The following is a 23,408-nucleotide window of genomic DNA, read 5'->3' on the forward strand; positions in this document are numbered from 1 at the left end:
ATTCTGACCCGTTGCTCAGTCGGAATTTTTGTTGAATTTATTTTTGTGTAAAATAAATATATTACTCAAGTCTGAATTTTTGACCCGTTTAATTGTTTTCTTTATAGATTGAACAATTTATATGCGTTTTTAAAAATTCAAATCTTGGCATAAGCAGAAATTGTTTTTTTTTTTAATTATGTAGATGATACGATGATTTATTTGTTTCATATAAATATAATCATATAAAGATGAGAGGTGAAGTTTAATGATTAGTAACAAAATAATATGGTAAGTTAGATATCAAATCTTATATGTTCATTTTGATTGTTCATTTCAAAAAAAAAATAATAATAACAGATTTTCGTTTTATAATTTAATTTAATTATTTATCCTTAATAAATTGAATGAAATTTGTTCTAAAAGAAGATTTTTGTAATGACATCTATACTAAAAAAATAATTAAAACTTAAAATATCAATAATAATAAAAAATTAAAATATCATTAATCCACCGTTTCAATACATATTAAATCCTTAATTTTTTAAAATACCACTAATATTATACATATCAAATCAGTTTCATTAGAAAAGATTAAATAAAACCAAAAATTGTCACGTGGTATAATATTACTTAATAACAATTGTAAATTATAAAATATAAATGTCTTAGAGAATGATAAAATTTGTAAACTTTTATATATAATAAATAATCGTTAAATTTTTAAAATTACTACTTTTAGAAAACAAATCACAAGACGGGTTAAGAAATTATATGACGGGTTATATTTCGGAACGGGGTTATATGATGGACGAGTTTGAATCAATATTTATAAAATTTTAAAATATCATTAACATGCCGCTTTAATACAGACTAAATCCTCAGTTTATTAAAATATAAATGTCTTAGAAAATTATACAATTTGTAAACTTTTATATATAATAAATAATCATTAAATTTTAAAATCACTACTTTTAGAAAACAAATCACGGGACGGGTTATGAAATTACGGGACGGGTTATATTTCAAAACGGGTTTATATGGTGGACGGATTTGAATCAATATTTAAAAAGTTTTAAAATAACATGCCGTTTTAATTCGGGTTAAATCTTCAGTTTATTAACAATTGTCTCGTGAACTCGTGGTATACCGTTACTTAATAACAATTGTAAATTATAAAATATTTATATTTTATAAGGAGATACAATTTACAAAATTTTATATATACTAAATTTTAAAAATAAATCATCCCACGGTGTACCGCGGGTTAAAATCTACTCCCTCTGTTTCATTTTATAGGATGTTTTAGAGTTTTTAGTTTGTTTCAAATATAGGATGTTTACAAATTTTTATGCAACTTTTAAATGACCTTTAAATGCATTTGATATTTTATCACTATTTATGTTCTGCAGTCTTTTATATCATTGGTTGAAGTTTCTTAAATTAAATATTAAATGATAGTTTTTAAAAGTAAAAATTAATTTCTTAAAATATGTGTTTTTAGTCAAAACATCATATATTTTAAAATAGAGGGAGTAGTTATTAAGTAAATTCTTACAAAGGGAAAGGTTAATTAAGGGTAATTATAAATTGTACTCCCCAAATAATAGTATAGGATATTTAAATATCTTGTCATATTACATATTTTAATTATGAATATAATAATAAATATCTTGTCACCAATGTTCAACCGTAATAAAAGGCAGCTGTGATTTTCTTTTGACTTCAAATCTATAAGAATTAAATGGAATGATTGTGCTATATTTCTTCCTTGACTAGAACAAAAGATTTTTAATGTAGATCTGTGTTATTATCTATATATAACTAGTGTTCAGAGAATAACATAAAAATGACTACTACTATGAAAACTTTTGTCGCATTTGTTTTCACTGTCTTTTTCATTATATCTTCTGCTCATTGTCGTACTGGTGGTAGTCCAGGTAATTGTTTATTGTTATATCCCTACTTTTAACTATGGATATGCTTTTGTTTTTTGTTAATGGTTTATTGATTCTTTATATAAAACAGGTTATGGTATAGGGGGGCGTACGAAGACATGTTTTACACCAACTTGGTGTCTTTACCGTGGAGTCCATGGGTGCGATAGTTATTGTAGAACTAAAAATTTTGATTACGGCTATTGTAGTCCAGAACATTGTTGTTGTGTTAATTACTAAGATGAAATCATCTACTCAAATTTGTTGTTATCTTTTTTTAAAAATAAATCAATAGTTCACATTATTTTTTGAATACCTATATAGAAGGTCAAAAGTGGAGTAAATAAACTTTCCCAAATCGAAGTAAGTTTGATTTTCAAGCAATAACATTTTACAATTTAACCAAAAATTATAAAGAAATTTAAATTTAACATAAAAGATGATTGAAATGTAAAATAAATGGAAATTCGATCCAATACATACAATATTTCACTTGCTATATGCGGTTCATTTGGTATATCTGTTGCATATTGACTCTATCATTATGTATCTCAGAATTAAAACATATATATAAATTGAATTAAGGATCAAATCATAAAATGGAATGATTGTTCGGATTAGATATTGATCTATACAGTAAAATCTTTATAAATTAATAATATTGGGACCATGTATTTTATTAATTTATAGTGTAAATTAATATTGATTAATTTATAGTGTAAATTAATATTTACTAATTTATAGAAATTTTTGTTTTAATTTTAATTTTTTTTTTTCAAATATGAGTTAAAAATGTGATCTAAATAAGATTAATGTTTTGGATGTTATAAATTTACAGTTTTAGACTTGAACATTTAATATTTCGAAGAGAAAACAAATTTTGTTTTTTTACAATGAATAACAAAGATTATATAATTCACATATACAAACGATATACGTAAATTTAAATTTATAAATAGTGACATCCATTGTTGTATTTGAAAAACCTATACGACTATTAAAACAAAAAATTATGCATATATAAGATATATACATATATGTATATTTGTGCACTTGTAATAAAGAATTAATATAATACATATATGTTATATTTGATATAATATACAATGAAGAACTCCATTTGGAAATTATCAACAATACCAAAAATCAAACATTTCCTTTGGAGGGCAACCACAAAGGCTTTAGCCACAACAACACGTCTGAACACCCGCGGCATGAAGTTGGATCCAAAGTGTCCGCGCTGCTGTGTGGCCAATGAGACCATCAACCACGTCCTTTTCACATGTCCTTTTGCAACTATGATATGGAGATTATCCAATGTTCCTTTACACTCACTACAATCTCCTTCCGCAAACTATGAAAGTAATCTCTTAAAGGTATTGGAATTACAAAAAAATGCAGGGTTTGGAAACAGAACAGAAACTTTTACCACTCTGGCTCCTATGGCACATATGGAAGGCAAGGAATAAGTACATCTTCAACATCATCCGAATGAGCCCCTCTATGGTCGTCCTACAAGCGAGAGCAGAAGTGCATGAATGGGTTGATAATCTTCAGTCTAGAGAACCTTATGATCAAGCGTTAGCTTTCGACCAAATTGAGCAACATTGGAGGAGACCCCCAGCACCTTTTCTCAAATGTAATTATGATGCCGGATTTGATCCATTAACACACCAAGTTACGGGTGGTTGGATTTTGAGAGATGATAGAGGCAATGCAAATTTCTGGGGTGCGTCCCGTCTACCAAATGCCATCACGCCCCTTGAAGCAGAAGCTAAGAGTTTACTGGCCGCAATGCAACAAGTATGGATTCATGGTCATACTTCGGTTATTTTTGAAGGCGATTGTCAGAACCTCACAAAGATGATTAACGGAGAATCTTATGATATCACAATCGATGGTATCTATCAAGACATTTTGTTATGGGCAGCTAAATTTCATTCTTTACAGTTTGTATTTACTAAACGTTCTTGTAATAATGCGGCTCATTTGTTGGCAAAACATGGTGTTCCTGTTCGATGTTTTTTCTCTGAAACTTGTAATCCACCAAGGTGGTTATCTGAACAATTGTACGATGATTTTTCTTATTCATTAATATAATTTTATTTTCGACGAAAAAAAACAAAAATGTAAGTGCACGTAGAGAAGAATAATTAAGATTTTGGGCTAAGCCCATTACTATACCTAAACGGTTTAGGTTTGCTGTGTTCGTCATATATATGGCTTCACGACTTAATTATTATGATAAGCCTCCTCTCGCCAAAACCCTAAAAGCATAAGAGACAAAATAGTTTGTCAAGTTTTACATAAACTTTTGGCTATTTTTTATGAACAACACTAAATTTTTAATTTATATATTGTATATTGTATATTGTATATATACAGTATATTATACAATATACAGTAAATTATACAGTATACATTAAATTAATTCAATTTATATACAGTATATTATACAATATATTGTATATATTGAATTATAATATATTGAAAAATATTATGAACAACACTAAATTATTAAAACAAAAAATTATGATGTTATATATTGTATATATAATATTAATTTATAAATTTTTTGGACCATATTTTTTATAGGGATTTCAAAAAAAAATATTATCTTATTATTTTATCGATTTTGGTTAATTTTTACAGAGGGCCGACTCATGACCATCAATATTTATTATTTTATTGTGTTTATTAATTTATCGAGTATTTATTTATAAAGGTTTTACTGTACTTAAGTATATATAGACAGTCTGAGATGGTGGTGTTTTACGAAAGTCCATAGTTTGGACATTAATTGGCCAATATTTTTTCTAAATAGGTATAAGATACTCTAGAATAACGAGTTATAAGAACACAATAATATGCTTCATTTTATTAGATATGATGAACAAACAAAAATTATTTTCATTATTGCAGATTTATTAGATTATGTCCATGTAAAAATAATTTCTTGAAATTTATCAAATTCATTAAAGTTGTGTCTAGGCTTATGTTTTCGGGTATTGGATAAGATTCGGTTCATATTTTTCGGATGTGTATAGTTCGGGTAGGAGAGTTTATTATTCGTTCGGATTTTATGACTATTTAGTTCGGATAGGTATTGGATTCGGATTAGTTTTTGGGAAAAAAAAAACTTAAAAATGTTCAATTTTATTTTTACTTAAGTTTTGCAAAAAGTTGTAAAAATTTGACAAGTATAACTAATGATTTTTGGATATCTAGGTTACTTCAGATATTTTTGTTAATTTGGTATTTTTGGTTATAAAAATATAACTAATATTATTTTTTTGTTATATAATTTTATTTCAGGTTTCCGAATATAATGTTTGGTTGTATGTTCGGTTCGGGTGATTCCGGTAAAAACATTTAGAATCTGTTCGAGTTTTACGAATATTCGGTTCGGTTTCGAACCCGAATTTTTCAAATCGGTTTTCAAAGTTCGGTTTTTATGTCCAGACCTGGTTTTTCCCAAGTATAAATCATCATCTCTTTCTAATAAAAGGTAATCATTGATGCTTCTTAGACCATCCACGTCAGCAAAAGTTAAATCATTTTGGGACGCTCAAACCTTTATTATCCTAATAAGACGCTTAAAAAAAAATTAATTACAAGCCATTGCATTTACTATTAATGACTCATCTTAAAGCTCTCAAACGTTAGCCCAAATAAACCAAACCCAAAAAAAAAACAAAAGCCCAAACAATATTAGCCCAACTGCAGCGCAAAACAACCACAAACTCTTCTTCTTCTACGTAACCCAACATCGGCATTGACGAACGCCGATCTCCAACCGCTTCGTCTTCCCGGTGTCTGAAATTAAGCACCATCATTCCCACTAAATCTCCTTAATTGGCCACTCCCCCTTGATTTAAATGTACACTTATTGACATCTTCTCTTCCCAAACCCTATAAAATCTTCCTCTCCGTAATGTAACCATCACCGCCAAATCCTCTTTGGGAACAAATTCTCAGGGGCTTTCTCCTAAATTCCCACTTGCGAACGTTCTTTCTCTCCGCAAAAGTCTCATCCAAAACAGAAATATGAATAGACGACCTTACGCATCTCTCTCAAATCCGGATGAGTTCAAATTCTCTGATCGATAATTTAAGGATCGAATCATTGGAGTGGGTTTATGGAGAACTCAAAATTGGGTTCAGTTGGTGTTTCTTGTAGAATTTCTTCTTCGAAGGAGTGCAGGAACACTTTTGTACCTCCTAGGTGAATCTCTTTGTCTCATCCCTTGTAAAACATCTTTAGCTTCTCACTATAACTGTTAACACAAATCTACATTCTAACCATTCGACTTTATCTTATTTGTTTCGTTTGTGGTAGATTTAAAGATATATCAGCGATGACGAGGAGGAGCGGTGACGTTACCCAAGAAAAACATCAAGAAAGTCGTTGATCGAGCTGGTGGCTGGTTGGTTCCGTGAGATGATGGTTGTACGGCACACTCATAAAGGTACATCATTTATCTTTGTTTCTCTTATAAGGGGGTACATTATTTTTCAATCCGTCTATGCTTTTTTTAAGGTTTCGTTTTCCATATTACTACCTAAATTGTGTTTCACGTGTTTTTTTATGTACCTTTGGTGTGAGTAGAATTTTGTTTAACTAAATGAGGTTTTGATTATCAACAAGGTTCAATCGACGGTCTTTCGTAGTGAATTCTGATCTGAACACAATGTTCACTCTTTTCTAATCATCCTCTTAGAAAATTTGGTCCGTCTTTTTACCCTGAGGTTTTCGGCTTTTAAACCCTTGCTTTGTTTCATCTTCTTTGATTTGGGTTTAGATTAATAGCAAATTTGAAAAAAATTCCAACAATAAGCTACATTTGTTTATACTCATTTGGAGTGTTTTGATTCACATGTTTTGGGGAATTGGTGTTGTAATTCTAACAAAGTCAAAGACCATAAAAATGAAGATGTATTACTAATTTGTATTCTTTAACCAGCCTTGGCAGTGTAACAGTCTACTCCTCCACAACCACACGTTTAAGAACAAAGGAGAAGATCTTTCAAAAATTAACGGCAAGAGGAAAAGAGATCTCAAATCTGTTGAGGACGATTGAAAAGAAAAGCTTTTTGGTCCTACCATGTACACATCATTTTTGCAAGACAAAAGAAACAATTTAATGAATCCTCATGGCATTAAGCATTTTTAACATTCTATATATGTCCACCAAAAATTAACTTTTATTTCTCCAGTATAGTAAAAATGAAGACATTTCATTTCATATTTAATACCATGGTTTCCGTCTATTTGTTTAATAGCCTTCTAAACTCAATGATGTAAGTTTGGTGTTATGCTCCCTAAACCCAAAAAAAAAGAACAACGTAAAGGTATAGTCTCCATTTTTCACGTTCATGCTAACTCATATATACAAACATGCAAGGTGTGATATTTTGTAACACTTTGTAATATATGATTCTACAAAACCAAAAAGGGGCTTAATATGGTGTAGTGACAGAAATTAAAATAAGTTAACTAATTCAAAGAGACAATGGACGCTTCTAAGAGTATCTAGAACATCAGCAAAATGAAAAACATTTTAGTCTAAATCACGTTAGCTAACCCTGGACAAAAATATATTGAGTTTCAGTGTAATTGCTTATAGGCTCAAGCGTTCTCAGAATTATGACTTCTAGATAAATTTTGAACATCAATATTATCCAAATATATAAGTTAAACTACAACAATTACCTATTTACACATAAATTTAGTAACCAGAAATAAAATAACATGCCCGGGCGTAGTCCGGGATTTCTCCTAGTATATTTAAAAGTTGGCCAACTCTCTCCATATGTGTGCCACATCATCACATAAAAAAATGACATGTGTCATTCTAAATTATTGAAATAAAAAGATTAGCAAAATTAATTGAGAGAAAATCAAAAGTCTTTTGTTGTTAAATTCTCCATTAATCTCACTCTTAATTGATTTTTAAAAAAAACTAAAAAAATAAAGTAAAAGATCATACTAATGTATCAAGCACAACTTTCATTCTACTCTATTTATATTATTAATTTTTTTATCGATGTTCATTACTCGATAATGGCTAAAAAATTACTTGTGTTGTAGTTTATATATTTTCTACCTAACTTCATGTTACGTTTTTTGAATATGGCATTTTTTATTTTTATGTGCGTTATGATAAGTTGGTAATATTGACACACAATTTTTTCACTTAATGGTCCTTTGAGACGTTAGACATACCAAGAAATTAAAAACAAGAGACTCTCTCCTATATGGTTGTATGCAATGAGAGAGATCTAAAGTGTTGACTTAAAGTGGGAAAACGGTATTTTTCAACCTCAACTATTTGCTGGCGGGTTTTTCCAACCCAAACTATGACCCCCAGTCGATTTCAACCTAAACCTAAAAATAATTCAAAATCGAAACCTGAACTAATGCAAATGAGCCGATTTCAACATGACACGAAACGGTGTTAGTTTGGAAGTTAACGATTGTTCAACCTTAGGTAATTCTCTCTTTGTAGCATTCAACAAATCCTGAAAATAAAATCAAATAACCTTGAAAATCGTTAACTTCCGAACTAACATTGTCTCGCGTCGTGTTGAAATCGGCTCATTTGCATTAGTTCAGGTTTCGATTTTGAATTATTTTTAGGTTTGGGTTGAAATCGACTGGAGGTCATAGTTTGGGTTGGAAAAACCCGCCAACAAATAGTTGAGGTTGAAAAAGACCGTTTTCCCGACTTAAAGTACTAGCATATCATGATGTGGTTGGCGTAGTAGATGACGAGAAAGTAAATGGAACAAAGAATTGTTTATTTAGAATTAAGTTAGACAAGTTTCAAACCACATAAGTAACATAATTACATACCATTGTATCAATATATTATATATTATTGTTGTATGTATTCATGATAATGAAAGATTAGGATCGTAGGTATATAAATAATCAGATTTATACATAAAAACGTGAAACTAATATTTCGAGTCAAAGATGAATCTAATCATAAAAATTATAACTTTAGAAAATAGATATGACTTTATTAATTACATGATAACACACAAAATAACATAAAACGCAACAAAAACCATAATCATATTTTTCTGTAATTTTTAAAACAAAAACCCACGCGTAGCGTGGGTATTCATCTAGTAATTTATGAATCTTCCACCGATTGAAAGCCATATCTCTCTCATCTCTCATTTTATGTATTTTACATTTTTATAGTGATATGGCCCTTAAAGATATGTTTAATTAAAAAAAATTTGTCACCATTTGTTTAATACAATTATTTATTTTATCATTTTTAGCACCACAGTTATAAATGCCAATCATTGACGTTTTATGCTTGAGTACTCGTAAATTCAAATTAAAGAAGTTTAATACTCCCTCTATCCCATTTTATAAGATGTTTTGTGTAAAAGTACAAAGATTAAGAAATAATTAATGTTTATTTTTTAATAGGAATTCAGCCAATAGAAAAAAAACTGCAGAATTTAAATGGACATAACATACTAAATAAACATAAATTATGCATAGAAATCTGGGAAAATCTTATAAAATAGAACAAGGAAAAAATGCTAAAACATCATATAATTTGGGACAGAGGGAGTACATTTTATTGTTTATTTTTGGAAACCTAGCTTTTTTCTATAAGGTGTTTTCAATTAAATGATTAAAGATGTGACTGGTGTTTCACTGAAAGTAAAAGTATTAAAAGTTTTGTGATATGTCACAATCTTTACAAATTTTTACTCTTATGGTTTTTTCAATTTCACTGAGTCATTTTAGGTACCAGGTTGGAGTATTTGGATGAAAACCAATGAAAAGCAATATGTAGATCGATACAGCCTTCGAGATGAGATGTGCAACCGATACACCCTAGAATAGAAGACATAGACTTTTTTCAGTCGAGCATATTGATTTAAGAATAAGTACCAACAATACCTAGAAGTTGACCGGTGTGAGAGGTGGTATGAGTAGCAGTACGGAACATGGAGTATACTCAACCATGGAGTCAATCCTTCAATTGTAGGATCTGGGATTCAATTTCTACCAGCAAAAAACTATTCTAAGAAAATGTATCAAGAGAAATCAGGCCTAGTTCGAGCTGGTTTATGAGATGGTCTTGGAGGCCTTAAAGCAGACGTATTTAAAGAAACTATGGAGTGGTGACAACCACCAGCTGAAGCCACGACTTGGAAAACTTCTCAAGGCATTATATATTTCCCTTTTGGTCCAGGAATACCTCCATATTCATTCCAAAACGTTGAAGGCCTAAGACAGCAAGTTGAATCTCCATTTGCCTTATTTGGATGCATTCATCACACCCAACAACTAATTTTACCTTGAGCTATGCGTTATGGAGAACTTATTTGTGTATCAGAGCGTGCCAAGGACGCATCACTTCCTTCCTAAGTTGTCAAGATACAAACCAACGACTCTTTCTTATTAAAACCGATTTTACATTAAATTATTTTTTTTTTTTTTGCTAAAGTGCAAATATCATATAAATGAAGTTTGATTTTACAGAAGTGAAAACCAGATTTGGTTTCTTGGCAAAAAAGGTAAAACAAGAAAGCAAATAGCAACAATAAGGATGAATTCAGGATCAGTGCAGCCAAAGTTGCATGAGCGTCCTAAAACGCTTACGGCGTCTTCGAGCAGTGATTGTGTTTTTTATCTCTCTATCGATGTTCTTAAAGACCACAGATGGAATAACATGGATTTGATTGTGGAGCAGATTGTTTCGCTGCCGCCATATGGCATAGATGACTGATTGGGTGATGAGTTTGCGCAAGGTTTGAGGCCGATCTATCATACTTTCGATTCATCCAAGAAAACAGTTGGGACCACGACCCAAAGTTAAGAGATGACAGACCAAGTTTCCTGCCCACTGCATTCCAAATGAAGAGAGCATACTCACAAGATAAAAACAAATGGTCTCGCGTTTCCGGTTCCAAGGAGCAGAAATCGCAGGTGGTATTTATGTTCATCCCCCAACGAGCCAGTCTTGACTTTGTTGGCAATCGGTTGAGATTCGCAATCCACATATTAAACGCATGTTTCGGCGTAGCCCCTTTGAACCAGACAGTTCCTCCCCAATCAACAACATCAGCTTTAGGTCTGAGAACCTCCCAAGTTATAGAAGATGAGAATCCATTACAGTTCTTGTTATCCACGACCCAAGCGTATGTATCCCGACCCTGCGCATCGCTTGGTAAACTAATACTTGTAAGGTGGATATGGAGACAGAGTGCCTGATCCGATCTTGGATCAGCAATTGTCCAACCAATTGAGTTGCTCGCATCTGAAACTTTAGCATTTAGAGCGACACGCAAGTCTCTAGGTCCATTTGAACCAATAAATTTGATGAGAGGACCGAAAGGTGTCCAATTATCAAACAAAAAACTTGCATCTTTTCCATTACCAATGTTGCATTCGATGAAACACTCTGCCAGTTCCCGTAGTCTCATCAAGCATTTCCAGTTCCAAGAGTCTGAAGCACGAAAAGTTTGATTCCAGAGACTTGTGTCCATACTGCAGTTGTGGAATTTATGCCAAGCGACCCAGAGAGACCCGCTATTGGAGAATAAGAGCCAAATCATTCTCAGGCACAATGTCCTGTTCCAAGTAGCAAAACGCCTCAGCCCAAGGCCACCTTCAGATTTGGGTAGAAATACCTTAGACCAAGCAACCTTCACCATTCCTTTCTTGTCAGTCCTACCTGCCCATAAGAAACGTGAGCATAAGGACTCAATCTGTTTGATACACCCTAGGGGAAAAATGAAAGAAGAGATCCAGAAGTTGAAAATTCCAGAGATAACAGATGCGATGAGTTGGACACGGCCTGCGAAAGATAGAGATCTCACAGCCCAAGAGCTGAAGCGGGCGGAATTTTTTTCAATAAGTGGTGCATACTCCGCAACTTTGAGCTTCCTACTCATCAGAGGCAGCCCCAAGTAGCGAATTGGTAAGGACCCAGGAGTGAATCCATAGCTTGCCAAAGCAGTGCATTCGTTCTGGCTCAAACCTGCGTGGAAAATCTGAGTCTTTTCTCTATTCATTTGCAGACCCGACCAGCCAGCAAAATCCTCAAGGGTCTCATAGATACCATGGAGAGAAGAACTAGTCCCATAAAAAAATATCATCACGTCATCTGCGAACATCAGATCGGAGATCTCCAGCTGTGAAGTCCGAGGATGGTACGAAATATAGCCTGAGGCGTACCTTGACTGAAGCAACCCAGAGAAAACCTCCATGGCAAGAACGAACAAGTAAGGAGACATCAAATCCCCCTGTCTGAGGCCTTTGGTGCTTCGAAAGAACCCACCTGTATGACCATTAACTGTGACTGAGAACCTGGCAGTGGAGATACACTCTTGAATCCACCCAATGAATTTATCTAGGAAATTGACAGCACGCAAAGCGGATATAAAGAAGTCCCATTTAAGCATCGCACTCGGAGGAATATTTTTTCTAAGATCCAATTTAAGCATCGCACTCGGAGGAATATTTTTTCTATTATATCCCTGAACAATTTCTGTAGCAAGTAAGACATTCTCCAGCAAGAGACGACCTAGCATGAAGGCAGACTGAGAATGGCTGATCACAGAGGGAAGGATTGCTTTGAGTCTTCCAGCCAACAGCTTGGAGATGACTTTATAGACCGTGTTGAGACATGAAATAGGCCTAAAATCAGACATGGTGGCAGCATTGGGAATTTTCGGTATAAGAACCAAGTTTGTAGCGTTCCATTGCTTGAGAAGCTTTCCAGAGCTAAAGAATTCAAGGACTGCTTCTGTTACTTCAGCCCCGATAAAAGACCAACAACTACAAAAGAATTCAGAAGAGTAACCATCGGGCCCACCAGCTTTGTTCCTTGGCTGCGAGAAAAAAGCAGCTTTGACCTCCTCAGCAGTGAAGAGAGAGTCAAGGCTGGCCTGTTGTGATGCAGTGCAGTTATAGTTCACGAGGCTTGCAATATCTTCCTGAATAAATAAAGGCGGTGAATGATTTCCCCCCAAAATACCCAGCTGGCTTTCAATCCTAGCACCACTACAATCCAGAATGAAATGGATGTGATTCCAAGCTTGTCTAGAGGAAGCCATTTTATGGAAATAGGAAGTATTACTATCTCCTTCGCTTAACCATGTAACTCTTGATTTCTGGAAAAAGAAGTTTTCCTCAGCCACGAAAAGGACCTGCCAAATCCGGTGCATTTCTAATTCAATCCCAGCATTAACCGAGTTAGGAGAGTGAAGCATTCTGCTTTGAGCCTGCAACAAACAATGGTGCGCTTCCTCGGTTCTTTTTTCAATACCTGAGTAGTTTTGCTTGCTAAAATCTCTTATTACTTTCTTCAAAGCCTTTAACTTGTTTGAAACTCTGAACATGGCCGACCCAGTGACGTTGATGGAGTACCACTCAAGACAGATCATGGGCAAAAACTCTTGATTCTTTAGGAGAAAGTCAAAGAACCGGAAAGGCTTACTTGTTTTAGGAGCAGCAGAATCAAGACTGATCCCACAGCTAGAGTGGTCAGAAAAATCTGGATCACCAAACAAACCCATAGAAGAAGCGAAGATGGTAGTCCACTTATCATTCACCAGGATACGGTCTAATTTCTTAGCAATCGGGTACATCCCTGAAGAGTCTGGTAGGTCTGTCCACATTTGAGCCATTTGCAGTGGAATGCTCAGACGAATGACGAATCTGATTAAAGTCTCCAAGCACAACCCATGCCTTACCATCGAGCCTACTGTCCGAAGAGAAACTAACCAACTCATCCCATAAAGACTGTCTGGTAGCCTCATCATTAGATGCATAAACAAAAGAAACCAGAAAAGACTCCGTGTAGTCAGGAACCTGAACCTCGCAGCAAACCATTTGAAGAGATTTACTGATCACTGAGACTTTGACACTAGGGTGCCACAAAATCCATATTTTACCCAACTCCGAAAACCATAGTTGTTATCATATAACCAACCTGGCAGCATAGAATTAAGGAACTTCTGCTGCTTAGGCTCTTTCACGTGCGTCTCCACGAGACTTCCAAAAAGAGGTTTATGGCGTCTATGCCATTTCTTAAAACCGCGCCGGTGTGTAGAATTATTAAAACCGCGGATATTCCAACAAAAGATATCTATCGACATAAAAGTTAATGGGTTTTGGGGTCTTTGCCCCTCGTACTTCGTTGTTGTCGCTGTGACAACACTTCCGTGAACCTCACTTCATCTTCCAAATCAGAATCATCATCATCAGACTGCGACGACGGAAGGTCTGATGAGTCTGCTTCTTCCTCTGAAACCGGCGGACTCGCCATTTGTATGATACCTTTTCCTTTGGCTAACAGGTTAACAACAACAATTTTCCTCTGCTGACTACCTTCAAGCTTACTAGTACTGGCCCCTACCACTGAAAGAAGAGACTTATCAGACACCGAACCATCAATGGTGAGGCTAGAGGCCTTGTTCTTGGACTGACCCTTGGATCGATCCACATTGATTCACTCACCCTCCTCAACAACTGGTTTTGGTGTTCTCGACCGACGCTGCCTCTGTTTTTTATTTTCCACTTTCACCTTATTTCTAGGCCACTCAACCTCAGTGTGCGTAGTGGAGCTGCAGCCTTTACACATGATCGGAGCAGCGCGACACTTCCTCAGACTATGTCCCACCTCCTTGCAGTGAGCACAAACCGACGGCATCCACGGGCTTGAAACTTCAATTCTTCTAAGGTCCCCTGAGTCGAATTGAACATTAACCGCTTCAGGTAACAGTTTCCTCGGATCAATAATAGTAAACACTTTTGCAGCCTCCAAATTTATTTTGTTTGCCGTGTTGGGATGAAGGAACTTTGGAGTGCCAACCAAACTAGCAATACGTTCCAGTCCATCCTCGTTAAAGAACTGGAAAGGAACGTTTCTAAGCTCAAGCCAAATCGGTGCTGTTTTGAGCTCGGGTTTAACTGGGAGAGCTCCAGGCTCCCACTTAATAACGAACATTGTCTGCCCCTCGATTTTCCAGAGCCTCTGATTCAACACCCGATTCCGAGTTTGCACATTTGGGATGCGAAACAAGAAAGCATGCCCTTCCATTTTTGAAACTGTGACGTCCCTGAACTGCTTACTCCAAATCCCATTAACAATCGAATGGATTGTACCTTGACTAGGGGGATCTGAATAGAATTGGCCCAGAATGAAAGATTCCCAGGATTTCTTATGCTTCTCAATGACAGAATCTAGGATCCTCACGCACGGCTCACCCGAGGGTAAGGTGAAGGCGTCTCCTTTCTTCTAAAGTCTTTTAGATGTTACCTTGAAGAGATCACACCAAGTATCGTCTTTGTCTGAAGGATTCTGCTCGATTTCTTCTGGGTTCGCTGCAACTACCATTACGGGTGCGGCTTGCGCAGATTGGTTGGAGGAATTCGTACCCATAGGAGGAATTGCTGCAACAGGAGAGGGAGAAGATGATGGAGCGGAAGCAGGTATCGGGATAGCCGCTTGCTGCACATCAGATTCGCCTAGGGTTTCCTGACCTGTCGAAGATCGAGGAACAACTTGCTGGACAACAGCCGAGCCTATCAATTGGACAGAGGCTGGGGCAATTGGAGCCACAACGGAGCTTAAGGACACCGGAATCGAAGAACTAATCACCACAGGAGAGCTGGGAGACGCGGAGGAAGGAGAAGAAGAATCACCCTTTGGAGGCGACGACTTCGAGCCCGAGGAGACTTTGATACGCTTTCGCTTCCCCATGAGGAGGGGAGGGCCTGAGAAGAGGGAAGAATCGAGAAGCCGGCGCCGTTGGAGACACCGGAGGTTTGCGGTGAAGGAAACCACTTTTTGCACTACGGGAGAGAGAAAAGGTCTCTGGGGTAAAAAGCACTTTTATCTTGAAACTCGATTTTACATTAAATTATCCATCAACTAGTTTCTTTTAGTGTTTGCGATTTCTTTTTTTTGTTTTAGTCATTTAGAACGTTGTGTAAGAGCTCTATATATGCTTAGTTCGTCCCCATTGTAAAAATTCAGTCCCATTCAAGTAATTAATAAACCAAGTGGTTTCTTTAAAAGCATGTAGTCTTTTGTGTGTTTAGTTAAACTTCTTAAGCACAAGTTTTACCCCATATATATAATGCAAGTGCACAGCAAACGAGATAGTATAGTTTTATGGATCGAATCCACGACGACCAAGCAAAACACTATGAATTATGTTTATTCAAACGCTAGGAAAAAAAAGGAGTTTTCTTAAACTCATAGTTGATTGATAAATAAAAATAAACAAAATCAATTAATTAAAATATTGGGCAAGGGGAATTCTTTAGGGCTTTTAATAAAGAAAACAAATGAATTTTTAAAAGAAATAATTTTAAAATCCGTTCTTAAAATCAGCAACTAAACGAATCAATAGGATAATTCTATCAAAAACTCCTTTTTTAATAGTAATAATAATAATATTAATCCATCCCAAATTGGGCTTTAGGCTATGGGCCTTATATCAGATCCACGGTTACAAAATGAAGAAAACACAGACAACAACACCGGTGACTTGAGATCAGAACTGAGCAGTGGTCAGAAACTGGGAGCCACACCACTACAACCGGCGATTACAAAAAACACTGCTTCGAGGCTACGTCGGCGAGATCGTCTCTTTGACCAGAGTAATCGATTTCTTTCGCAAAGTCAATCCCACCGACAAACCTGAACCCACAACATGTTTCCCGAAATGAATCGATTCCCAGAAAATCTGATACTCCTCCCCTCTAGTCCCCTACCTAGCAAAAAGAGAGAATGCAGATCTATCCCTCAGTCTCCGGCGTCGACCATCCAACGTGAAATCTCTGAAACCTAGCTATCTTAAGATCCGGTCAAGGAAACGCAAAATCTTTGGAGCTGAGAGCGACGGCGGCTCAAACCATAACACTCATCATCCAGATTCCGAGATTAGCCATCAGATCCAGATAGATCTAATGTTAAAAGCCTTGACAAGCAGCAAAAAACCCACCGATTCGTTAGGTTCCGCCGCAACCACAACTACCACCACGAGCAATTAACCGAGAGCAACCTCTTCCACGAAACCACCAACGTCCTTGACCAGAAGCAAAATATACAGAGTCTTCTCCATACCGCCGTAATAGTCACCACAAATGCAATACCAACGAATACTCCACACCCAACGCTGCCGGAGAAGAAAGCCGGCCCACTCCCGTTTAACCGAGCAATTTCACGCATGCGATGAAGAACCAGAAGCAAAAAGAAAAAATGAAACGAAAAAGCTAGATCTGGTTTTTGAGGAGAGAGAAGAGAGAGAAACGTGGGGAACAATTGGCCCTCGTATCTATCAGAAAAAAAGAAGAAGAAGAAATCTTATCCAAAAAACTCTTCAATCCCAAACAAAGCAACTAATCGAGCAAGAAGAAATCAAATCAAAAGCAAAACGAAATCATAAACATAAATAGAGAAGTCATAGGGTTAAGAATACTCATCTATGAGATACAAAAGAAGGATTCGTCTCCCTTGAAGCAATAGAACGAATACAAAAGAAGAAACTATGAAAGAAAGTGTTTAGATCTATGGAAATGGTGCGAGAGAGAGCTCGCAATCAAGAGATCGAGTTCTGTGGCGAGCTTTACGGCTAAGAGGCCGTCTTATTTCTTCTAAGGAGTTTAGGGATTTTCTCCAGTTGAAATAATTAAAGTGTTGTCGTTTTGGTACAAAGGAGTCGGAGAATGATTTGGCACCGATCAAGTAGCTTGTGACCGGTCCCATGAGTTTCTTTTTACTCTTGGTGACCGGTGTGATTGTTCTTTGGTCAAATCTTCATTATATGCTTGCTCCCTCTATGAGTGTATCTTCAATATATCAGTCATATCTCTTGATTGGCTCAACGGTTTTGTGTCATTCTACTTGGAGGGGAAAAGTGACTCTTTTATATTTCCAACGACTCCAAGATCATCAACTTTGGTGAAGATAAAGTCCTTTAGTGTATGTCATACTTTTGATGCTCCAAATCTGTTATACAATGGGTTTTGCTCCTTTTTTGGTCTTTTTGCATAAAAACCTATAAAGACCTTTTCAAACTAGAGATACTTGAAAACACCTTTTAAAGAACTAAAACCATGTCAAACACTTCTTAAAATCATAAGAAAACTATAGTAAAAATGGATCAAAATACGAAATTATCAACTCCCCCAGATTTAGACTTTGCTTGTCCTCAAGTAAACAAGAAAGTAAAACCGATGGAGAGGTTTGAAATTCATGGGAACTCTCTTATATTCAGAGACCATGTTCCAAAAGATGACATGCAGACTCATAAATACAGAAACATCCCGTTAGAACATTTTCATTATAGACTCACGACATTCACAATCCTGATCCATCCATCTCAAACATACAAGAGGACTCTGAGATCACGTTAGTTAACTCTCTATATTCATTAAAAAGTGGTTTGAGCTTTCTAATTAGGAGGTGTCATTCAGGGTAGACGTTGCTTGGTATGAAAGGGGCTTTTTGGTGGTTGATGGCGGATTTAAATGTTTAGGGTTTACCAGGTGATAGCGAAAATGTAGGATATGTAGCAAAACCGCAAGAGAAAACAGACTTGCTGATATCCTCAGTTTCCAACCACTTTTCGTGTAACACCTTTTTTCCTTTTATTCTTTTTCTTTTCAATTCCCAAGACTTAGATTTTTCAACATGGTTCTCTGTGATTGACTCCATCTCTTCTCTAAAGTGATCCATGTCTTTCCTTGTGACTTCTCCTCTGCCATTAGACTCTCTTAATCGTAACCGTTTCTTTTCCTTTCGTTTTCTTTTTCTTTTTCTCCCTTTTTTTTGAAAAGGGAAACATAACTCTTAATCAGTCTAATGAAAATAAATTAGTACCTTTTGTTAGTCGAATCATGATAACATGAGATTTTCACCCATATTTGCTATTGTTTTCTTATGTTTTAGGAAGCATTTGGTGTGATTTCAGAGCCAAGAAGGTGATATTCAAGAATTTTAGGAGTCAAGAAGGTTTTAAGAGATTTTGAGCATTAAAGACCAAAAGGTGATCAAAACCCATTTCAAGACAGTTTCTATACGTCAGAAGTATAATTTTCCCGTTGGTTAAGTGTAGCTCGAGTTTCTGGACCGGTTAGAAGTTTTAGTAACCGGTGGTAAGAGTAGATGGCAGCCCGGGCACGGGCTTGATGGCCGGTGTGGCCTTGAATCTCTGGAACGGTCGTATAGCTTGAGGCCGGTCTGGACATGTCTTTATTCTTCAGGTCGTAACTTCCTAATGACTAAAATGGATTGCTATGATTCTACTTCGAGGCAAATCTTGACTATTTCAGCTTTCCACAGCCACCAAGATCTCTGGATTTGGTAATCGGGAAGACCTCGACCGGACAACGCTTTTACCCCTAAACCGACTTCTTGGTCCCAAGAACTATAAATACTCGATGAAAACCCTAAACCTAGGTGTGCTTCTTCGTGCCTCCTTTGTTCTTTCTTGGTGCCGTGCAAACCTTCCTCCCTTGAAGGTGCATCCACCACGTTGAATCTGAAGCCTTGAAGTCCACCAAATCTCCCTCTTTACTCTGAGATCTATTAAGGTGAAGTCTTACCTCTTGTATTCTATATTCAAAGAAGTAATCTCTAAACCTTATTCAGTTCTTATTTATCTATTTCTTATGAGTTTATCAAACCTTACTTTGATGATCTCTTTAACCATGATAGAGTAGTTTTCTAGTTGGGTTTAAAGGGGGGACATGATCGATCGTCTAGGTGGCAAAACTTAGGGTTTTGTTTGATCGTTTACACTGTAATTTTTCTAGTTAAGATTTCGCTTAATGCATGTAATTAGATTCATGACCCAACTCTTGATCCCAAGTGTTTACGTTTCTCACAAGGTTGCTAATACACTCGAACCTAACTTACGAATGTGTATCATGTTATAAAAAGCGCACACCACTTAGTTATAGGGTTTTATGGACTTGAGTCAAACTTGATCTTATTGCTTTGATCTATGCTTTGTTGCCTGCGTCAGTTGAGTAACAGAGTATAGGGACTTTAGCCGACTTATCTTATAACCTAAGGTTAGTCGATCTTTAGTATTTCGTATGTCAAAGACTTGTAAGTAAACAAACATAATTCTAGTATTTCTTAGTTAGAAAGATTATTAAATCCACTGCGATCCCTTGAATGCCCAACGTTTGTCTCATATTTATTTACCTGCTATTTACCTGCTTTCTTATTTGATTTCTTATTTACTTTACTTGCAATCGTGAAACCAACAACAACCTCTTTTTTTTTTATTTGTCCTAGCTTTACTTTCTTCTGACGGATTCATTTGAACTACTTCTCTCTCTGTGGAATTCAATCCTTAAATACTACAGACGATTTACTGTGTACTTGCAGTAATCGTGTGGTCCTTTGAGGTAAAAGACTGAAGCAGAATAACACACACATCAAATCCCAAGGAAGAATAAGCTCTAGACCAAATCGTCACAATCTCTTCTTAGTATTCCGAATTTTCCGTCTTCGTGGCGAGAAACTATCTCGTTCTTTTCTGTCCGATGTTTTTGCACATAGCTACTAAAATGATAAAGGAAAAAGAGAATACATGAGGTCTAAAAGAGGTTAGGGTTTAAGGGTAGGAAACAACTAAAAGTGAGTGGCCATTCAGGATCAGCAGAGAGTTATAAAAAGAGATAAGAAGTCCTGAATGTATATGCTCATTTCCCTGATCTTCCACTTCTTATGAGAAAGAATTAAGGTCCAGTTAATCTTCCAATAAAATAGAGTTAACGTTAGATCAAATAGAATCTTTGTAAGATGATACTTCAAGGGAAAGATCCTGTTGTGAGCTTCTATGTATCGTCCGTTCTTAGCAAGTCCTGCAAAACATGTCACAAACGAATTAGAACATATAAAGGTCAAATTTGATCATATGATAAGATCATTCCCTACTCGATAAAATGTATTGATGTTAAAAATTGGAAAATATCTCAAATCAACAAAATATAAAGTAGCATTAGTAGAGGGATGTAATACTTCCTCAGACTTAAATCACACCGTCTACGGTGGGAAAAAAAGAAAGAGAAGAGGATGAAATAGATAAATGGAAAAGAAAGATAGGTTTAAGAACAATGTCACATACCTTGAATGAGATGGAATGATGGTAGATGGTGGATGGTGCAATGACTAGCTGTATGATCTTTCTTGGTTTAGCTTGAGATTGGTTTAACTCGGCTAAGTTAATCAAATTCTATCTTTATAAATCTCTATTTACATCTTTCTTGAGACAAAAACCTTAACCATTAACAGTTTTAAGAAAATAAAATACGAAAAACATACCTAAGAGATAAGGTGATCTCATTGTTGACGTCAATTTGCCCATAGTTGAGATTAGTACCGTTGTGACGTATGGTACAAACAGTATACGAGACGGATAATCGCGGTATCGAAATGGGTGGGTTGCGGTGAACTTCTTGTCGGACTAGTCATGAACATGGTGGCTTGGCTGCACTGATTTCGGAATGTTGGTGGTTTCTCATGGTGGCACCAGTGACGCGTGATATGAGCGGTGGTGATCCATTTGTTCCATTTGTCGTTGCGGTTTTCTCCTTCGTTTTCTTGATCTAGTCTGTGAACGGACATATTTTACTCGACCATTTTCTACAAAATAAGCATGTTGTCAATGAATTTAGAATCCCATGGCGGTTCTTGAACTTCGAAAGCACACGTCTCGGGCGTAGCATGGTGAAGGGTCTCAACGGAAATCTTCAAATCTAAACCGTAGACAACTTTTGTCGATATCTTCCAAATTTCTCCGACACTTGACTTGTTTTCTTCAATCATTCTCTTCATAATATCCACTTTCCTTGCAATTTCTTCATCTCAAGTAAATCGTGCAAAGTTGAATTTGGTGGTACGGTGATGGCTCTTTTCTTGATCCCACACATTTTCGGTAGGATCCACTTGGATATGTCCACGTCATCATTACACAATAATCCTCTCGGATTTCTAGATATTTTATTGGACTTGACCAGTCGGGAGTTCGATTCAGTTTACCAAAGGAGTTCGATTTTTACTAGTATGGAGTTTGCTCTTATTCAGCATACAGTTCGTATAGAGAAAGGCCGAAGCGAGGAGAATACTGTTCGAGGTTCGCGGTAGCATCAAAGCACGGGAGTTCGGAGTCAGCAAGAAAGAGTTCGGAAGGCCCAAGTGAAGCCCAAGACAAGTTCAAATTCAAGCCGTTTCGGTCAAAATGTAACTTATGTGATTAATGCGGATCAATATGATTACGAGTAGTAAATATCCGCATTAATCATGTTTTCTCTATAAAAACAACCTCAAACGCATGTGTTTGAGAGGGACAATCTTTGACTTATCACTATCAAGCAATACAACATACTTTTTTCTCTTACAATTCCGCAAGGCTTTTTGTATTTTCGTTCTTATCAAATTCCTTTACTTTATTCTTTTCTTGGTTAATTTCTCTTTCGAATTCTTATATTCATTCGTTGATTTTAGAGTTTTTCTCCACAAAAATACTTAAAGACAATCGAGTGTGAATCCTACATCCACATTTTGGCGCCGCCTGTGGGGAGTTACCGCAAAACTCTTTAATCTCAAAATCTCTCTTTCTCAAACCAAGAAACTATGGCTGATCAGCAAGCTTTGAGCGATGCAATTACCTCGCTTAATCAGACAACCACTAGTCTGACTACTCAGATTGGTACACTCGTTGGTGCCAACACCACTTTTAGTGAAAGGTTGAACTCAATCGAGCAAACTTTGACGAGGGTTCAAACCACTCAGGCAGATTTATCAAACGCGCAGAACGCAGTTTCAAGCCGTTTAAATACTTTGCCTTCAGTAGCAGCGCGTCAGTGTAGGCTATTCTTAACTCCCGCCCAAAACAGGACCGAGAATACTCAAACTTTTCCAGCATGCCATCCTGCTAGTGCTAGCAATCAGGCAGCCGTAGGAGATGGGTCCAACCTAACCGGGGAAGAAATTCCCCAAAATCAGGGAAATCCTGCTATTGACGACGGATTCCTTATGGAAGATCCCGATGTCACCTTTTCAGATGATTTCGTCAAAGTTCGTCAAGAGCTTGATGAAATGAAGTCGAAGTTTCATCAGGCGACCAGTTCGGTGCCTGAGATCGATCGAGTAATCGAAGAAACTCGATGAACACCGTTCACTTCGAGAATCTCGAACCTTTGGATCAAGGATTCTCGAAAGGTCAAATTACCAACTTATGATGGTAAAGGAGATCCTAAAAATCACCTCGCTGCTTTTCAGATCGCTGCTGGCAGAATTGATCTAGAACCAGATAAGGAAGATGCTGGATATTGCAAACAATTCTCCGAGAATCTATCCGGATCGGCTCTACTATGGTTCACTCAGTTGGAGCCTGGAACTATTGATAGTTTTAAGGAATTGTCTTCTGCATTCCTAAAACAATATTCCATATTCATGGCAAAGGCAACCTCTGATGCTG

The 23,408-nt window shown here is 36.2% G+C and overlaps 1 protein-coding gene and 1 long non-coding RNA gene across 2 annotated transcripts; both read left to right on the forward strand.

Annotated features, from left to right (window-relative positions):
- Positions 1–1,828: 1,828 nt before the first annotated feature.
- On the forward strand, positions 1,829–2,200 carry LOC9308426 (putative defensin-like protein 102). Its single transcript, XM_002872311.2, has 2 exons — positions 1,829–1,919; positions 2,008–2,200. Exons 1-2 carry the CDS (start codon positions 1,829–1,831, stop codon positions 2,154–2,156), a joined length of 240 nt encoding a protein of 79 aa, XP_002872357.1. The 3' UTR covers positions 2,157–2,200.
- A 3,324-nt stretch (positions 2,201–5,524) lies between these two features.
- LOC110227510 lies at positions 5,525–7,169 on the forward strand. The gene is made up of 3 exons (XR_002331203.1): positions 5,525–6,141; positions 6,256–6,385; positions 6,881–7,169. It is a non-coding gene; the product is annotated as an uncharacterized LOC110227510 (long non-coding RNA).
- The last annotated feature ends 16,239 nt before the right edge of the window (positions 7,170–23,408 follow it).

Source organism: Arabidopsis lyrata (assembly GCF_000004255.2).
Source record: "Arabidopsis lyrata subsp. lyrata unplaced genomic scaffold ARALYscaffold_6, whole genome shotgun sequence".
Taxonomy (NCBI): Eukaryota; Viridiplantae; Streptophyta; class Magnoliopsida; order Brassicales; family Brassicaceae; genus Arabidopsis; species Arabidopsis lyrata.

What these genes read in the sequence shown, in the direction of transcription:
- LOC9308426 (XM_002872311.2), top strand. Translation starts at nt 1,829, where the DNA reads ATGACTACTACTATGAAAACTTTTGTCGCATTTGTTTTCACTGTCTTT. An exon ending in TCGTACTGGTGGTAGTCCAG is followed by an intron (nt 1,920 to 2,007) that starts GTAATTGTTTAT and finishes TATATAAAACAG; the next exon opens with GTTATGGTATAGGGGGGCGT.